The sequence below is a fragment of the Capricornis sumatraensis genome, chromosome 3 (genome assembly GCF_032405125.1).
Source record: "Capricornis sumatraensis isolate serow.1 chromosome 3, serow.2, whole genome shotgun sequence".
NCBI classification, from domain to species: Eukaryota; Metazoa; Chordata; class Mammalia; order Artiodactyla; family Bovidae; genus Capricornis; species Capricornis sumatraensis.
Window position 1 is genome coordinate 75079975 of NC_091071.1, and position 14572 is coordinate 75094546.

A 14572-nucleotide genomic window follows, 5' to 3' on the forward strand; every position below is an offset into this window, starting at 1 on the left:
CCTATTTTGTCATTATATGAACAAAGCACAGCTTATCCAACCCTATACTGATGGGCGCACGCATGCATGCGTACCTGCTCAGTTGTGTCCAACTCTTTGCAACCCCATGGACTATAGCCCACCAGGCTCTTCTGTCCATGGGTTTCTCCAGGCAAGAATACTGGAGTAGGTGCCATTTCCTTCTCCAGGGGTTTTTCCAAACCTGGACTTGAACCTGCCTTGCTCGTGTCTCTTGCCCCAGCAGGCAGGTTCTTTACCACTGAGCCACCTGGGAAGCCCCATATTGACGGTTAACTTTTTACTACCAGGTTTCCTAGATGCCACACTCACAGTGCATCTGGCACTTAGAGTACATTATGAGAATGAGAGCTCCTGCCTCAGTATATGCTTGTCAATAAATTATACTGTCAAACTTTAAAATTTTGCCATGTTGATAGTATGTCATGTGTGAAACAGTGTCTTCTTTCAACTTTAATTTCCCTAATTACTAACCACAAAATTGAACATCTATTCATAATTGTATTAGCGTTTTTCTGTATATTATATATTTATATTCTGTGTCTATTTTTTATTGGATTGGCTTTTATTTTTAGAAGAGTTCCTTTCATATTGAAATAGTAATTCCTTGTCAGTTACTGAATTACAAATTTTTTTTTCCTGTCTGTGCCCATTGTTTCACCTTTTTAATGGCATATTTGGTCATATAAACAAGCTTAATATATGCAAATATATCATATTTTCTTATGTTTTGTGTTACTTGCATCATACCTGACATAAAGATATTCTACATTTTTCTACAAGTTTTATAGTATTTGATTTTTTTTTACATTTAGGTATTTTGCTCATTACTGAACTGATTTAGTTCATTGGGAATTTATTTTCATATATTGTATGAGGCAGGTATCTAATTTTATATTTTTCAATGTGACTGGCTAGTTGTTCAAAGAATATTCACTAGAACAGTCTTTGCTTTTCCATCTCATTTGCAATGTCTCCTCTGATGTAAACTAAGTTGCCATTTAAATGTGGCTCTGTTTCTAAGCTCTCCATTTGTTCCACATGCAGTCCCATGTTTTTAACTACTATAACATTTTCAGTACTGAGATATGTTAGGGTAAGCACATCCTCCCCTTTCCTTATTCTTTTTAAAAATTTTACTGGGTCATTTTTTAAGCCCTAGACCTTTCACAGAAATTTTAGGATAAATGGTACCTACATATTTTAATGTATTATGTAAAATTTTAATTAAATAAAAATATAAGAGAGTAGCATACTTTTAAATCTCATTTCATCTGCTCTTTTTTTTTCCTTTTTTTTTTTTTGCTGGGTTATTGGAAAGCAACTCCAAGATAGTATCATTTTTCCTATAAAAACTTGCATATATATCACTAACAGATGAAGACTTTGGATCAGCATGCTCTGGATGGGGGATCAGAGACAGCTACCTCAAAGAGCAGATATTCAAGCTGGAACCTCAAATGTCAAGAGTCAGTTATTGGAAGACTCTTCCAAGAAGGATCTTAGAGCAAGAAATGTTGTTACATTCAAGTAACTGAGTCAAGATCAGTATGGCTGGAGTTTGGAGATGGAGGGAAGGCAGGAGTGGAGTTGGAAACGACAGCAAAGTCTCAGTCATTGATTTTTGGAGGCTTAGGTAATGAATACAACTGAAAGCAACTAAAGGACTCAAACAGGAAAGAGATGCGATCCAAAACACTCCTGCATAAAGAAGAGGCTGATTTTCCTACAAGAAAGGAAGCTCAGAGCAGCTGGCAGGCTCCTGCAGCAGTCCAGAGGAGAGATGCAAGTCATATGTACTGGGAGTACAACACATATGGGGATCGGTGGACAGATCTGAGACCTATTATATAACATGTGACTCTAGGGGAAAGACAGTAAGACCAAAACAGAATTTTTTTTAAAAAAATCTTAGGGCTGAAATAAACAGCTCAATATAGTAAGTCATCATTTATTAAGGCTACATGTGAGGTCCTGATTCTAAATTTAAACCAAACCAAATAACACTAAATGAACTGCACTTATATAATGTTAGTGGTATGAGTTGGTAATACCTTTTTTTCCCTAGCTGTTTCAAAGAATGGTGAAGGTGAAAACATCGTGGATTCTCTCAAGTGTGTTATATTGCTACTGCCTAAATAGCTGCACAGCATCCAATTAAATAGTGATGTTTCTGCCTGGGAAAGCTGGATACAAGCAAATGAAACCAGAAAGGTGCATGTACATGCTGGGAATACATAATTACAGTGGGAACCTATTTGAAACCCAATTCACCATTACACATATTCAAATATAATAACCGATAAATCAGGATCCTGATATATCACAACAACACCCATCCAACTCATAAATTACAGAGTTAGCCTGAAAATTGGTATTTATTTCCACTAATGTCCATGTAATTATGAAGTCCTACAACAAATGCATCTTTTTTTCTTTATGTGATTTATTTGTACTAAAAAAGAAAACTCTTTATAGAGCTAAGTGCTATTTATCAAGTATTTATTAGCAATTGAACCAGCAACAGTCTTAGTGCTGAGACTATATGCTTAAGCTCTATACATCTCCAAAAAGATAAGGTATACACACAAATAACAATGGCGCAAAACAGATTACAGTAATTTAGACAAGGGCTGAAGAGCTATTAGACTATAAGTTTCCACATAACTGGATGGTGTCTCCTTTACTTTTTTATTTCCAGCTCCTAGTACTAGTGCTATGGCAAACAGTAAGTACTTAATAAGTGTTCATTCATCCACTTACACAAATACTGATTAAGAGGAGTTACTAGATACGAGACATACAAAGATCTAGCTCCTGCCTTTGCTGAGCTTACACTCATTCCTTTGAAACTCATTTTGAATGCCCTGCTTAAAGACAGAAAGAAGGACATGCAGAATAGGAAAAGAGGAAAGTAGGGTTTGTGATGATGAGAAGGCAAGGTAATCTGTTCAATGTGAGGTCAGAGCTGGAGGGACTTGATGAGTCTGGTAAGTACTCTGTGCTTTGAGATGGAAGAGAAAACAACCCTAGGCACCTTAGGAGGAGGCCATGTTGCAATAATGGGCAGCCAAGTTGAAAACACCCAGTTTCATCATTTTCTCCAAAACTTCTTAAAGTGTTCAGCTGTTCTGAATAAAAAGGAAATATGGAGTAAAGGATATGGGAGGAAAATGGTTAAGAGTCCAGGCCTCATCACACTCTCCGCAAGAAAAGCCAAAACAATAGAGTGAATATAAAGGGTGCTGTGAAAAGATATGCAAAGACAGTAAGTCGGTATTATGTTGGGGAAAGGGCTTCCCAGCTGGTGCTAGTGGTAAAGAGTTCACCTGCCAATGCAGGAGACATAAGAGATGTGAGTTCGATCCCTGGGTCAGGAAGATCACCTGGAGAAGAGCATGGCAACCCATACCAGTATTCTTGCCTGTAGAATCCCAGAGACAGAGAAGCCTGGTGGGCTATAGTCCATGGGGGTCACAAAGGGTTAGACATGACTGAAACGACGTAGCATGCACCCACATGTTGGGGAAAAAAAGAGTATGAGATAAAAATACAGGTAGAGGGAGAAATGGAGTGGAAGGAGAAGGGGTATGGTCTGAGTTTAGAGCACTGAGATTTGATATTTCAACGACAGAGCTGTTCTGGTTTGTCAAACTATCATGGGTAAAGCTGTGGACACAAGCAGCTATTGAGGAGTGGAGCTAAATGATATGAATGGAATAGAAGACTCCAGAATAGAGGTGGTCAAGGAAACAAGAGGCTAATGGTTCCGTGAGCTATCACATGGCTATTCACATCATGGTTTGGTGGGAAATACTGGGCTGGAAAGAAGATAGAAAACCATTGCCAAAGTGTTTGAATGTTGTGAAATACCAGGAGATTCAGGCAAAGAGGATGAGTAGAATAAGAGACTTGGTAAAGTTTTCATAGAGAAAAAAACATTTGATATGAGCCTTGTAGCAGGTACAGAACTTCATAGTCAGAGATTGTGAAGCAGAGAACTTTCAGCCTGAGGGATGGGGAAAGCAAAGTCAGAGGAGGCAGCAATGGTTAACTATTTCTGATTCATTGCACTGGATTTCCCAGATTTCTCAGGCAAAATAATATGAAAATAATTCTACTGTCTATCAGTCAATGGCTTTTATAATATATTCATATTCTAGTGAGTATTAAATATTTTCCAAACAGACCACTAACTTGTATCTATTTCTTTCACTCAAACTACTTAAATCCCATATTTCCACTAAACTAAACACTTAATGACTTAACTGGTCCATGGCTAGTGTCCAGACAGGGACATGACCTACTATGTAAATCTGCAACTGGTTCTAGATCTGATCTCACAATGCCAGGCTAACTGGTCCTTTTCTAGCACAAGGAGATGAAGGGAGTCAGAGTCTGGGAAGGTCTTAATTTAACAGCTTATCAGAGGTTCCTTGACCTATGTTGCTTATTTTTTCCTACTTGGTTTCTGCTCTAACTTAAGACCAATTTTGATCCTTGTTCTTAGAACCATATTATCACAAGGTAGAAAGAAGCTTTTGAGGGTCACATGGTGCTAACTCCTGCTCAAAGACTTCCCTAAAACTTCGATGTTCACTTTCTGCCTTAACAGGCCTCCATTGTTTGAAAAATCATTGATTCAGGGATTGATTGCTATGTTTGTTTTTGCTATAGTAAGTTCTTAAGTTATTATCACAATGCTGAGTAGACATGACCTGTCGCTGTAATCTGAGCTGTATTTACTGCATGTAGTCTATCATTTTGACATGTCTAAAAGCACCTACCACAGAGACCGAACATAAGATACACGGTATCTGTCAAAACCGAATCTAAATGTTCAATGCATTTTAACCGCTTGGTAAAGAGAATAGATATGTTTTGGTCATACTTCCACCACAAAGTTTCACGTTAAGATCTGATTTCCATTGATTTTTTTATCTCTAATCCCACTATACAATGTGCAGTCGGTGGGAGGGAAATGACGTTGGAGGGAAATGGTGACTTGGCTGCACGTGGCAGCGTATTCACGCCCTGTGTATTCAGAGAGAAAACCGAGGGAAGTAAGGAAGGAGAGAGGGAGGGCGGGAGACAAACACAGATTATAATCTCAGCCACTGCATAAATCAATAATATGTCTCTGAATGTTAACTTCTACTTGTATAAAATGGGTACAATAATGGCTCCTAATCAAACAATGATTTTAGGCTATCCAATGAGCTCAAGAATGTGGAAGTATACATTAGAAACTCTTATCCTATATAAGACATCCACTATCAGATTTCACATGCAATTTAGAATACCTATCATTTTGCCTTTTTATATTTCCACTTCCTAAATACTATATGTTTATTTGTGGAAACACTATGTTTCAGGAAAAATACGTGTTCCTTGGGAGAGGATGCTTCATCGAACAGCTTCTCATTACTTGTATGAAGTGCCAAGAATCTTGAGAGGGTAGGAAAAAAATCATACCAGCTTCTCCGTAGCTCTCCTTGTGACAGAGCTCAAGTATAGCTGACTAGCTATAGAGCCACAGGGATTTGATGAAACAAAGCGTTCCACAGCAATACAGAATCCAGCTGCTTCTATCTCAAGGGAAGTACAAGGTATGACCTTGGTTGATCGCTGGCGAGTATGCTAGTTGCCTAGCAAAACTCGGAAGTCCAAGGAAAAAGGCATAATGTCTTTACTGATTTACATTTCTAAGCTTTTGATATCATAATGTGATGTGCTACAAACTGAATACACTTACAGAAAGCATGGAATAGCATGGAATCTTCTACTACCATAGATGCTGACTCGTACCACCTGATTTGTATCAATTCCTGTATTTGTAATGATAACAAAATGTTATGTTACACAATATGTTAGTGCTTATAAAGCACTGGGTGTACCTGACATTTTAAATTTGAAAGACGAGCTCACAATGAGTGAGATTCAAATAACCGTATCTTAAAAGATCTGTGTGAAGCTAAATTTGGTTTCCTAATACCACATAAATTTGATAGGAATCAAAAATCCTTCTTTACAGTAATTACTTGTATTTTGAAAGTATAAAAATATATTTAAAAAATAGGATTCATCAATAATAATACATATTTCTAAAAATGACTTCAGATCAGTACATAATTTAATCTAGCTGAAAAAAAATAAATAAAACATTTTACAAAAATTTATGCCTCTCTTTGGGGCTAGCAAATGATTTGGAATACATTTCAAGAAACAAGAAATCTTTTTAGCTACTCTTACATGGGTTAACATGTTCAGATCTTTTATACAGCAAATATTAATATTCTAGGGAGAATTTTTGTTTTTTGATGTTTTGCCTTTTTTCTTCCCACTTTTTCTCCTTCCTCATAATGTTAATATGGTGAACTAAAGAGACTATTAAATCAAAAGGGCACTTTTTATTAAATCAATCATTTAACTGTCTTTAAAAATCATGAAAAATCTCTGCCAGATTTCATTTAATACAAAGTTAAATTATCAAGTTTGAAAACTAACCATTGCCAACTACCACTGACAATAAATGATGAGTTGAAAATTTCAGTAACTTCTTGGGCATCACAAAATATGTCTATTTTATTCAACAGGAAAAATAACATCTGTTGGACATAACTCATAAAAAGTCTTTACTAGCTAACTGAAGCATTGCATGGTTTAGCAATCATGCCATTTGCTTACATAAACACAATCTAAACTACAGTTATTTTAGTTTAAATGTAAAACACTTTTTGTGAGATATATAAATATTAACTGAAATAAAAATTAGCAAATATGAAATTAATCTATCATTCAAATACTTCAAAAAACCAAATTGCTTTCAGTTTTTAGAGTAACTTATGATACAAAGACCTTCCCTGACAGTGTAGGTAAAATTGTGTGTTCTCCTTTTCTTAACACTACCTCATGTCTTCATGCTGTGCTGTGCTAAGTCGCTTCAGTCATGTCCGATTTTTTGCGACCCTGTGGACTGTAGCCAGCCAGGCTCCTCTGTCCATCAGACTCTCCAGGCAAGAATACTGGAGTGGGTTGCCTGTACCCTGCTCCAGGGGATCTTCCTGACCCAGGGGTAGAAACTGCATCTCCTGCATGCAGGCAGATTCTTTACCATTAGCACCACCTGGGAAGCCCCATGTCTTCATAATTATCATGAAAATACATTAACTGTATCAGCTACCATAAACTTAATGAATCATTTCCCCACTCTTAGACACATGACCTTCCTCTTCCCTGCCCTAATCCCTATTTTTTGGCATTGCCCCCAACCATCAACATTTTCAATTATGCATTTTCCCTGTGTTTTTGATGTTTTCCCCTTTAGACAAATTATCTGAAGTACAGATGTATAGAGATGAATATCATTATGGCTCTTATATTTCCAAAGTGCTTTATAAATTTCATTGCCATCAATAGCAATATGGATGTACATACAATTTGTACCACGATCGTCACCAGCACTTAAGTACTGTACTACCATTTTTTATTGGAGAGAAGAACACTAATTTCATGGAGATGAAATTTCCACGATTTCATACAATGAAGTCTCACTAGTATTACTTTACTCTCTGTTATTACTACTGTAATGCTTCAAAATATTTGCTAATTATATTTGCTATCATGTTGATTATCTTTGAAGGTATGTATCTTAATTTATATGAAAAATTTACATGTGTATTTTTGTATGCCATTAGATAATAATGCTTTGCCATATTAACTGCAAATTACTTTCCAATATAGATTATTTTACTTTGGGCTTTTGGGGGGGTCAGGTATGTTTAATACTTTTCTATTATTAAATATTTTAAGTATTTTGCAATGTGACTTTTTTATATTACTACAAAGTTCAGATAAAAATCCTACCAAACATTTAGCAAATATGTAATTTCCCCCATGGTATGTATTTTAAAAATCTTTGTCTACTTACTCCATCTGAAATGTATTTTGGTATATGTTGTGAGATATGTTTCTGAATTTTTCTATTTCAAACTCTAATACCAAAATCATTTATTAAATACTTCCTCCCTCTCACATTGCTTTACAATGCTCTATTCATATATGTATATAATGTATACATATATATACACAATATATACATATTCCTATATGTATATATATAATATATAATTCTTATCTATACTACGCTGAGATTTTCTCTATTTTCCTAGATTTAATACAGTACCAAAAATGTTAAACTATATAATTTTCTATGATTATTTAATATCTGGAGTAGCTTTTCAAGATTTATGGCTTCTTTTTAAAAATATCCCTTTATTCTCATTAGCTTATTTTTCCAAATAGATTTTCATTATTCCATCACCTTTAAGCATATTCAAAAGCAGAGACATTACTTTGCCGACTAAGGTCCATCTAGTCAAGGGTATGGTTTTTCCAGTGGTCATGTATGGATGTGAGAGTTGGACTGTGAAGAAGGCTGAGCACCAAAGAATTGATGCTTTTGAACTGTGGTGTTGGAGAAGACTCTTGAGAGTCCCTTGGACTGCAAGGAGATCCAACCAGTCCATTCTGAAGGAGATCAGCCCTGGCTGTTCTTCAGAAGGAATGATGCTAAAGCTGAAACTCCAGTACTTTGGCCACCTTATACGAAGAGTTGACTCATTGGAAAAGACTCTGATGCTGGGAGGGATTGGGGCCAGGAGGAGAAGGGGACGACCAAGCATGAGATGGCTGGATGGCATCACTGACTCGATGGACGTGAGTCTCAGTGAGCTCCGGGAGTTGGTGATGGACAGGGAGGCCTGGCGTGCTGCGATTCATAGGGTTGCAAAGAGTGGGACACGACTGAGTGACTGAACTGAACTGAACTGAACTGAAGAAAGTCTAGTTGAGCGTTTTATAAAGATTATACTTTTATATCCACAAATTAATGTGGAAATATTTAATAGATTTACCTTTATATCCAGAAGCATAATCTGTCTCTTCATTAATTCAAGTACTTTTCTAACTCACAATAAATCGCATTATAAAGATATGTCCAATATTATATAATTAAAGGGCAGAATGAGATAATAGAAAAGGTGAAGACTATGGGATGGGACACATAAATATATGGAGAGATATATATATATGTATATATACACACACATGTATATATGTGAGTCTAGTCTTAAATCCTGTGTGATCTTGGGCAAGATATTTAGCCTCTTTGAGCCTCAGTTATTTCCTCTGTAAACTGAAGGTAGTGGTTCTCCCAGGATGGCTGTAAAGGGTAGGAATAATGTATATAAAACTATTGGATTACAGCATGTACCCAATAAACGTGAGCTATGAGAATAAATTTTAATATAACATGTGCTCAGTACTTGACATTTTACAAAGTTCTTTCATGTGTACTATCTCACTTGCTCTTTGATCTTCACAAAACATCTTAGATGATGATGTTGTTGTTATTATCACTGTTAATATTAAGACCAAACAGGTAACATGCATCTTTAAAATCAAAACACAAGCTCATTTCACACTATCATGACATTTGTAAATATATCTGAAGATCAACCTACATCATACAATTACTTTGTCCCTTATTATTTGATGACATTTTTGTTATAATAATTGTAGATGTCCTCTCATTCTATTTTCTATGAATTTTGCTTGCTTAAAGGAATGCTGCTGATTTTAGTATATGTGTTTCATATTCAATAGTTTTATTGAGCTCCCTATTAACTCTTAAAAATATGATTAATTCTCATTTTCTCGGTAGTCACATTAGCAAAATAAATTCTACAATATGTAATGACATATTAATAAAATCAGCTACTTAACTGAAAAATAAAAAACTAAAATTAGTTATCTATCATCATATCACGATATATTAAAAGCCTCCTATGGGAAACATAAACTCAAGATTATTTAGCTAGTAACAGTCAGTTTCATTTAGCCTGTCTATTGTATTACCTTATGAAATTCTCGTCAGTCCTTCAAACCTCACAGTACCTTGCCTGACAGGAAGGTGTGATGCTACAGTGCAGTGGAAAAAGAGAAAGAATGCACCTTTTTTATTTTGTGGGCTTTAAATATTATTCTTAAGGATAAGAGAATAAAGGGATGAGTAGAAAGAGGTATAAACAGCACTCACTTGCACATTTGGGAGAGTTTTGCTGCTTTTAATCTCTTAAATCATGGCTGGCTATGCCCTTTCTCAGTGAGCCCAGACCTTCCACTCCCAAATACAACCTCCCCACTTTTTTTTCCTCCTAGGGTATCATTTCAGCTTTGACGAGGATACATTTTTTGTGCCTAGACATGTTTTTCCCCATCTACTGCCAGAGTAGGGCATTTCCTTTGAAAAGTAATAATATAAAAAGTCATTTTTCATTGACTCTGTTGGTTAACACGATCAAATAATCCACCATACAAAGGAATCCATTGATGCCTCAAAAATCATTTTTCCTTAATCATGTCTTGCTTTTAGTTTAATTGTAAAAACAAAACAAAATTAGTAATAACAGTTAAAAAAATCACACAATAATACAATTATTTTCACTGTAGAACCAAACAATCCGCTTCAGTTACGGCTTCTTCTGTACTCACGGGGAAAATGATTAGAAGTGGACGGATTGACACTGTCCCCACTGTCAGCGCTTTCACTGCTGGAAACTTCATCATCTGATTCCCGCACAGAGGAGCAGGGCGAGGAGCCGTCAACTTCTTCAAACTTCCTCTTTAAAATTCCACTCATCGCTGCAGTGCTGTCACATGTACCTGTAACAGGAACGGGAGCAGCGGAGCATTGAAATATTTGACCGCTGGATGTGCAGCCAAGGTCTCTGGAGTCATTTTTATACGGCTTTTTATACATGAGCTGAGTTTTCCCTTGAAAGGATCACTAAGCAGTTTTTTAAAAAATATTTTCAGTAATGAACTTAGATTAAATACGAGCATCTGACCACTTGCTTACCAAAAGGTGACAATTTTTTAGACATATTTCATTTTAATGCACTCCCTCTATTCCTTTTTGTTGGCAAGTTGAGAAAATCCACTTAAGTATGTAAAATTCTGTAACAAAGATAAACGTTAATGTTCCCCAAAGTCCTAAACGATTACTGGAAGGAACACGGATAAGTATGCAAAAACTTCATACTCAATTTTTAAAATGCAAGAAACCCAATTAGCTGAGCACAACGAAGCATATGCAATCAGATCTAAATTTTAGGTGGTTTCCGCTTAACTATTACAATAAAGTGAAACGCTTCCACATGATACCTGGTTGCTGAAGCTGTCGCCACAGTTTCAGAAACCTCCTAAGGATATTTACAAGGGATATCGCACTAATTGGGTGGGAAGAGTGAAGAGTGGGAAGTGGAGGTAGTTTCTCCTAAAGGATGAATGATGTGTCTCCTCTCCTTGAGCTGCCCTCTCTCCATCTTCATCATTTACCTTGACATATGCACAAGGGCATAAACTTTCTGCCAATGTGAACATATTTCAGGAATAACTTATTATTATATTAGCTCAGATATAGGTGGATGGTCTAACATTGCTAAATTAACTAAGCTGAAGGTATTACTCGGTTGATTCCATTCATTCTATCTTCCATCTTATTTATGTCAGCTGATTTTTAACTCCCATTTAAGTTCTTTGTTACATTATCTAGGTACTGGCTTCAGAAATTGCTGTAATTACCTCCTTCTCTATGCAAATCACAAAGCGCACAGTCTGACCAGATCCCTGGAGCTGGGCCAGTTTTTCAAATTCTGTTTGGATTAGCAGCATTAGAACCACCTAGAGGGAAATCTTAGAAATGCAAACTCTAACAAATGCAAACTCTAAAGCCTCATTCCCGATCTATTGAATCAGAAACTCTCTTGGAGGTTAGGGCCTAGGACACTGCTCTCTGAAGCTGTCCAGGTGATTCTGGCACATACTCAAATTGAGGGCCATTTGCCTAATTTCTAGTCTCTTCTCCAGTAGCTCCTTCCTTGGACTTTTCCTTCCTTGAGTGTGGCCACACACCAGCCCCAGAGAGTTATATAACTCAGCACTCAATTCCTAATCAAAATCTTCTGTGACCATCACTGGTGTGACTTCTAGTAAAGTTAAGGATAGTATTAGATGTCTCTTAAGTAACATTAATTTCAATTTACTCTACTCATCTATTCGTGTGTTTAGTAACCAGTAGGCATATGCTTGACTCCTTCGGTCGAGTAAGGGGGGGTACAAAAAGGAGTAGATGTGTTACCCGCTCCCAAGAAGCAAGCATTCACTATGCTGGGCTGCATGGAATTGAGAATACCTCCAAATTCATGTTCTATTGCCTTGTTTTACTAATTTATGTCTTTTCATGACTTATATTAACAACAGATAACTGATAGCAATAAGAAGATACTGCACTGTCCCCTCTTTTGAGAATAAAATCTCTACTCTGACTCTTCTTTTACCATTATTCAGATTGGCTTATTATTTTCTCTGTCTTAAAGAGTATGAAATGCATATAATGTTCATGCATATCTGAGCAGGGCGGAGGGGGAAAAAGATATTTTAAGTAAAGTTCCTGAAATAAAAGTAGGACAGGATATAAATTTGAAAATCGTTCACTTCAAACAAGATGCAAAGTAATTCATGAGGGAGAGACACCAAGACACAAAGTAATACAAGATGGAAACCCATGTTTAAAAAGTACATTTTTCAATAAGACATTGCAATGGTAACAGTTAAAAACCACGTCCTTAAGTGCCATTTAACCATCTGATCTCCAACTTCCTTAAGAAAGGCAGATTTCTTGAGAATCAAGGACACCCAATTGGCCCAAAGGAAACTACATTCCAGCATGGCAAAATGTGGTACTTGGCACTCTCCTCTTCCTTTCTCACTTCCTCAAGCATGAGAAGGGAAATTTTTGGAGGGATGCTAAGATAATTCAAAAATCTCTTTTCCCATTGTTGTTACATTTGTACTGGCAAGACCTGAAGCAGTGGAGTTGAAGGCTGACTGCAATTTCTGTCTACATCTTTGGGACTGAAAGAGCCTAAGCTCTTCCCAGGTCAAAGGAGAAAAGGAACAGACTGGTTAAGGCGGGATTAGTATCTATGCTGAAAATTAAGCATTCAAATAATTACAGGTGGGTATAACTTTAACTTTGGGCTTCCTGGTGGCTCAGATGATAAAGAATCTGCCTGCAATGCAGGAGACCCATTGAAAGCAAACAATAGTGGATGGGAGAGAAGAATTAGGAGGTGGTTGTCTTAGTCCAAGTGAGAAATGGTGATATCCTTGATTAATATGTGTTTCAGGGTTCGATCCCTGAGTCAGGAAGATCCCCTGGAGAAGGGCATGGCAGCCCACTCCAGTATTCTTGCTTGGCGAACTCCCTGGACAGAGGAGTCTAGTGGGCTACAGTCCATGGGGTCACAAAGGTTGGACACAACTGAGCGACTTACACTTTATAACTTTATAACTTCATTCATACCAGTGAAACTGGTTAAGTGCTAAACTGCTTGTGCAGCAACCAAGCATAACACTTGTCTAGTTTCACAGCCTTTAAAAATATGTGAGTGTAACAAGATGTTATCACAAATTATGAGGGCCAAGTGACCTATTGCTTACCAGAGGATAAACCTTGATCAAGACCTAACAGTGGAATGGTAAAAGGAGCATGTGGTTTTCTCCTACATCTATAGTGTCTCACTAGGAAGAAAAGAATACAAGAACTTAAAGAGAAGGCCTGTTAATAAAGGAGTTGTATATACGTGGTTTGCTTGTACCCTGTATTATTTCTCTTAGAATTTGAGGACAACCATATGTAGGTGGCTAGGAACAGATGCAGGTGAACAGAATCAATGCTTGTCCTGTGGCTGCACAGCTCCTTAACTTGTCATATATTTTTTTCCTAAAGAGGAGACAGGTACGAAGCTAATGAAAAAGTGGTCAACATTTCAAATTGGTAAACAGCATCAAAGCTCAAAGATCAGAAGATAAACCTGACAGGCATTAATTTACTCTAAATATGATAAGCTGATAATTTGCCTCGTTAAAAGCCATTTAAATACAGCTACCATTTTCCAATTCAAGAAACACATGTTAATCAACAGTATCACCATTTCTCACTTGGACTAGGACAACCACCTCCTAATTATTCTCTCTCATCTACTACTGGTTAGCCTTCAATGGGTTTTCCAGGTTGGAGGCAGGACGATAAATTTAAAATGCAAATGTGATCATGTCCGTAGCTTAAAACTCTTAAGTGGCTTTGGATTGCCTTAGGATGAAGTTCAAAATCCTCAAAATGGCTTATAAAGTCTTTAACAACATACTCTGGTTAACTTCACCTTTTTGGACCATTTGGCCTTGTTGCCAGTATTTCAGCTCTAATAATAATTCACTTTCTCCAACCTGTCTTTTCTCTCTGGACTCTAAGCCCTTTGATGCATACATGATTTCTTGCAATCTTCTTTTTAGCTTATTTTCCCATAGCACTTACCACCTTCTAAATCTATATTATTTATGTACTTTTTAGGTTTATTAATTATTTTTCATCCCCTGCTGGAAGATACAAAAGTGGGAATATTTGTTTTCTTTACAGATGTTCCAAGCA

General features: G+C 36.7%; 1 protein-coding gene across 1 annotated transcript in view; it reads right to left on the bottom strand.

Moving 5' to 3' along the window:
* CSRNP3 (cysteine and serine rich nuclear protein 3) overlaps positions 1–10720 on the bottom strand; it is a 76942-nt gene extending 66222 nt beyond the window's left edge. Inside the window, exon 1 of the mRNA XM_068969224.1 lies at positions 10573–10720. Coding sequence (XP_068825325.1) covers positions 10573–10720 — 148 coding nt within the window. The remainder of the gene's footprint in view (positions 1–10572) is intronic.
* Positions 10721–14572: the final 3852 nt, after the last annotated feature.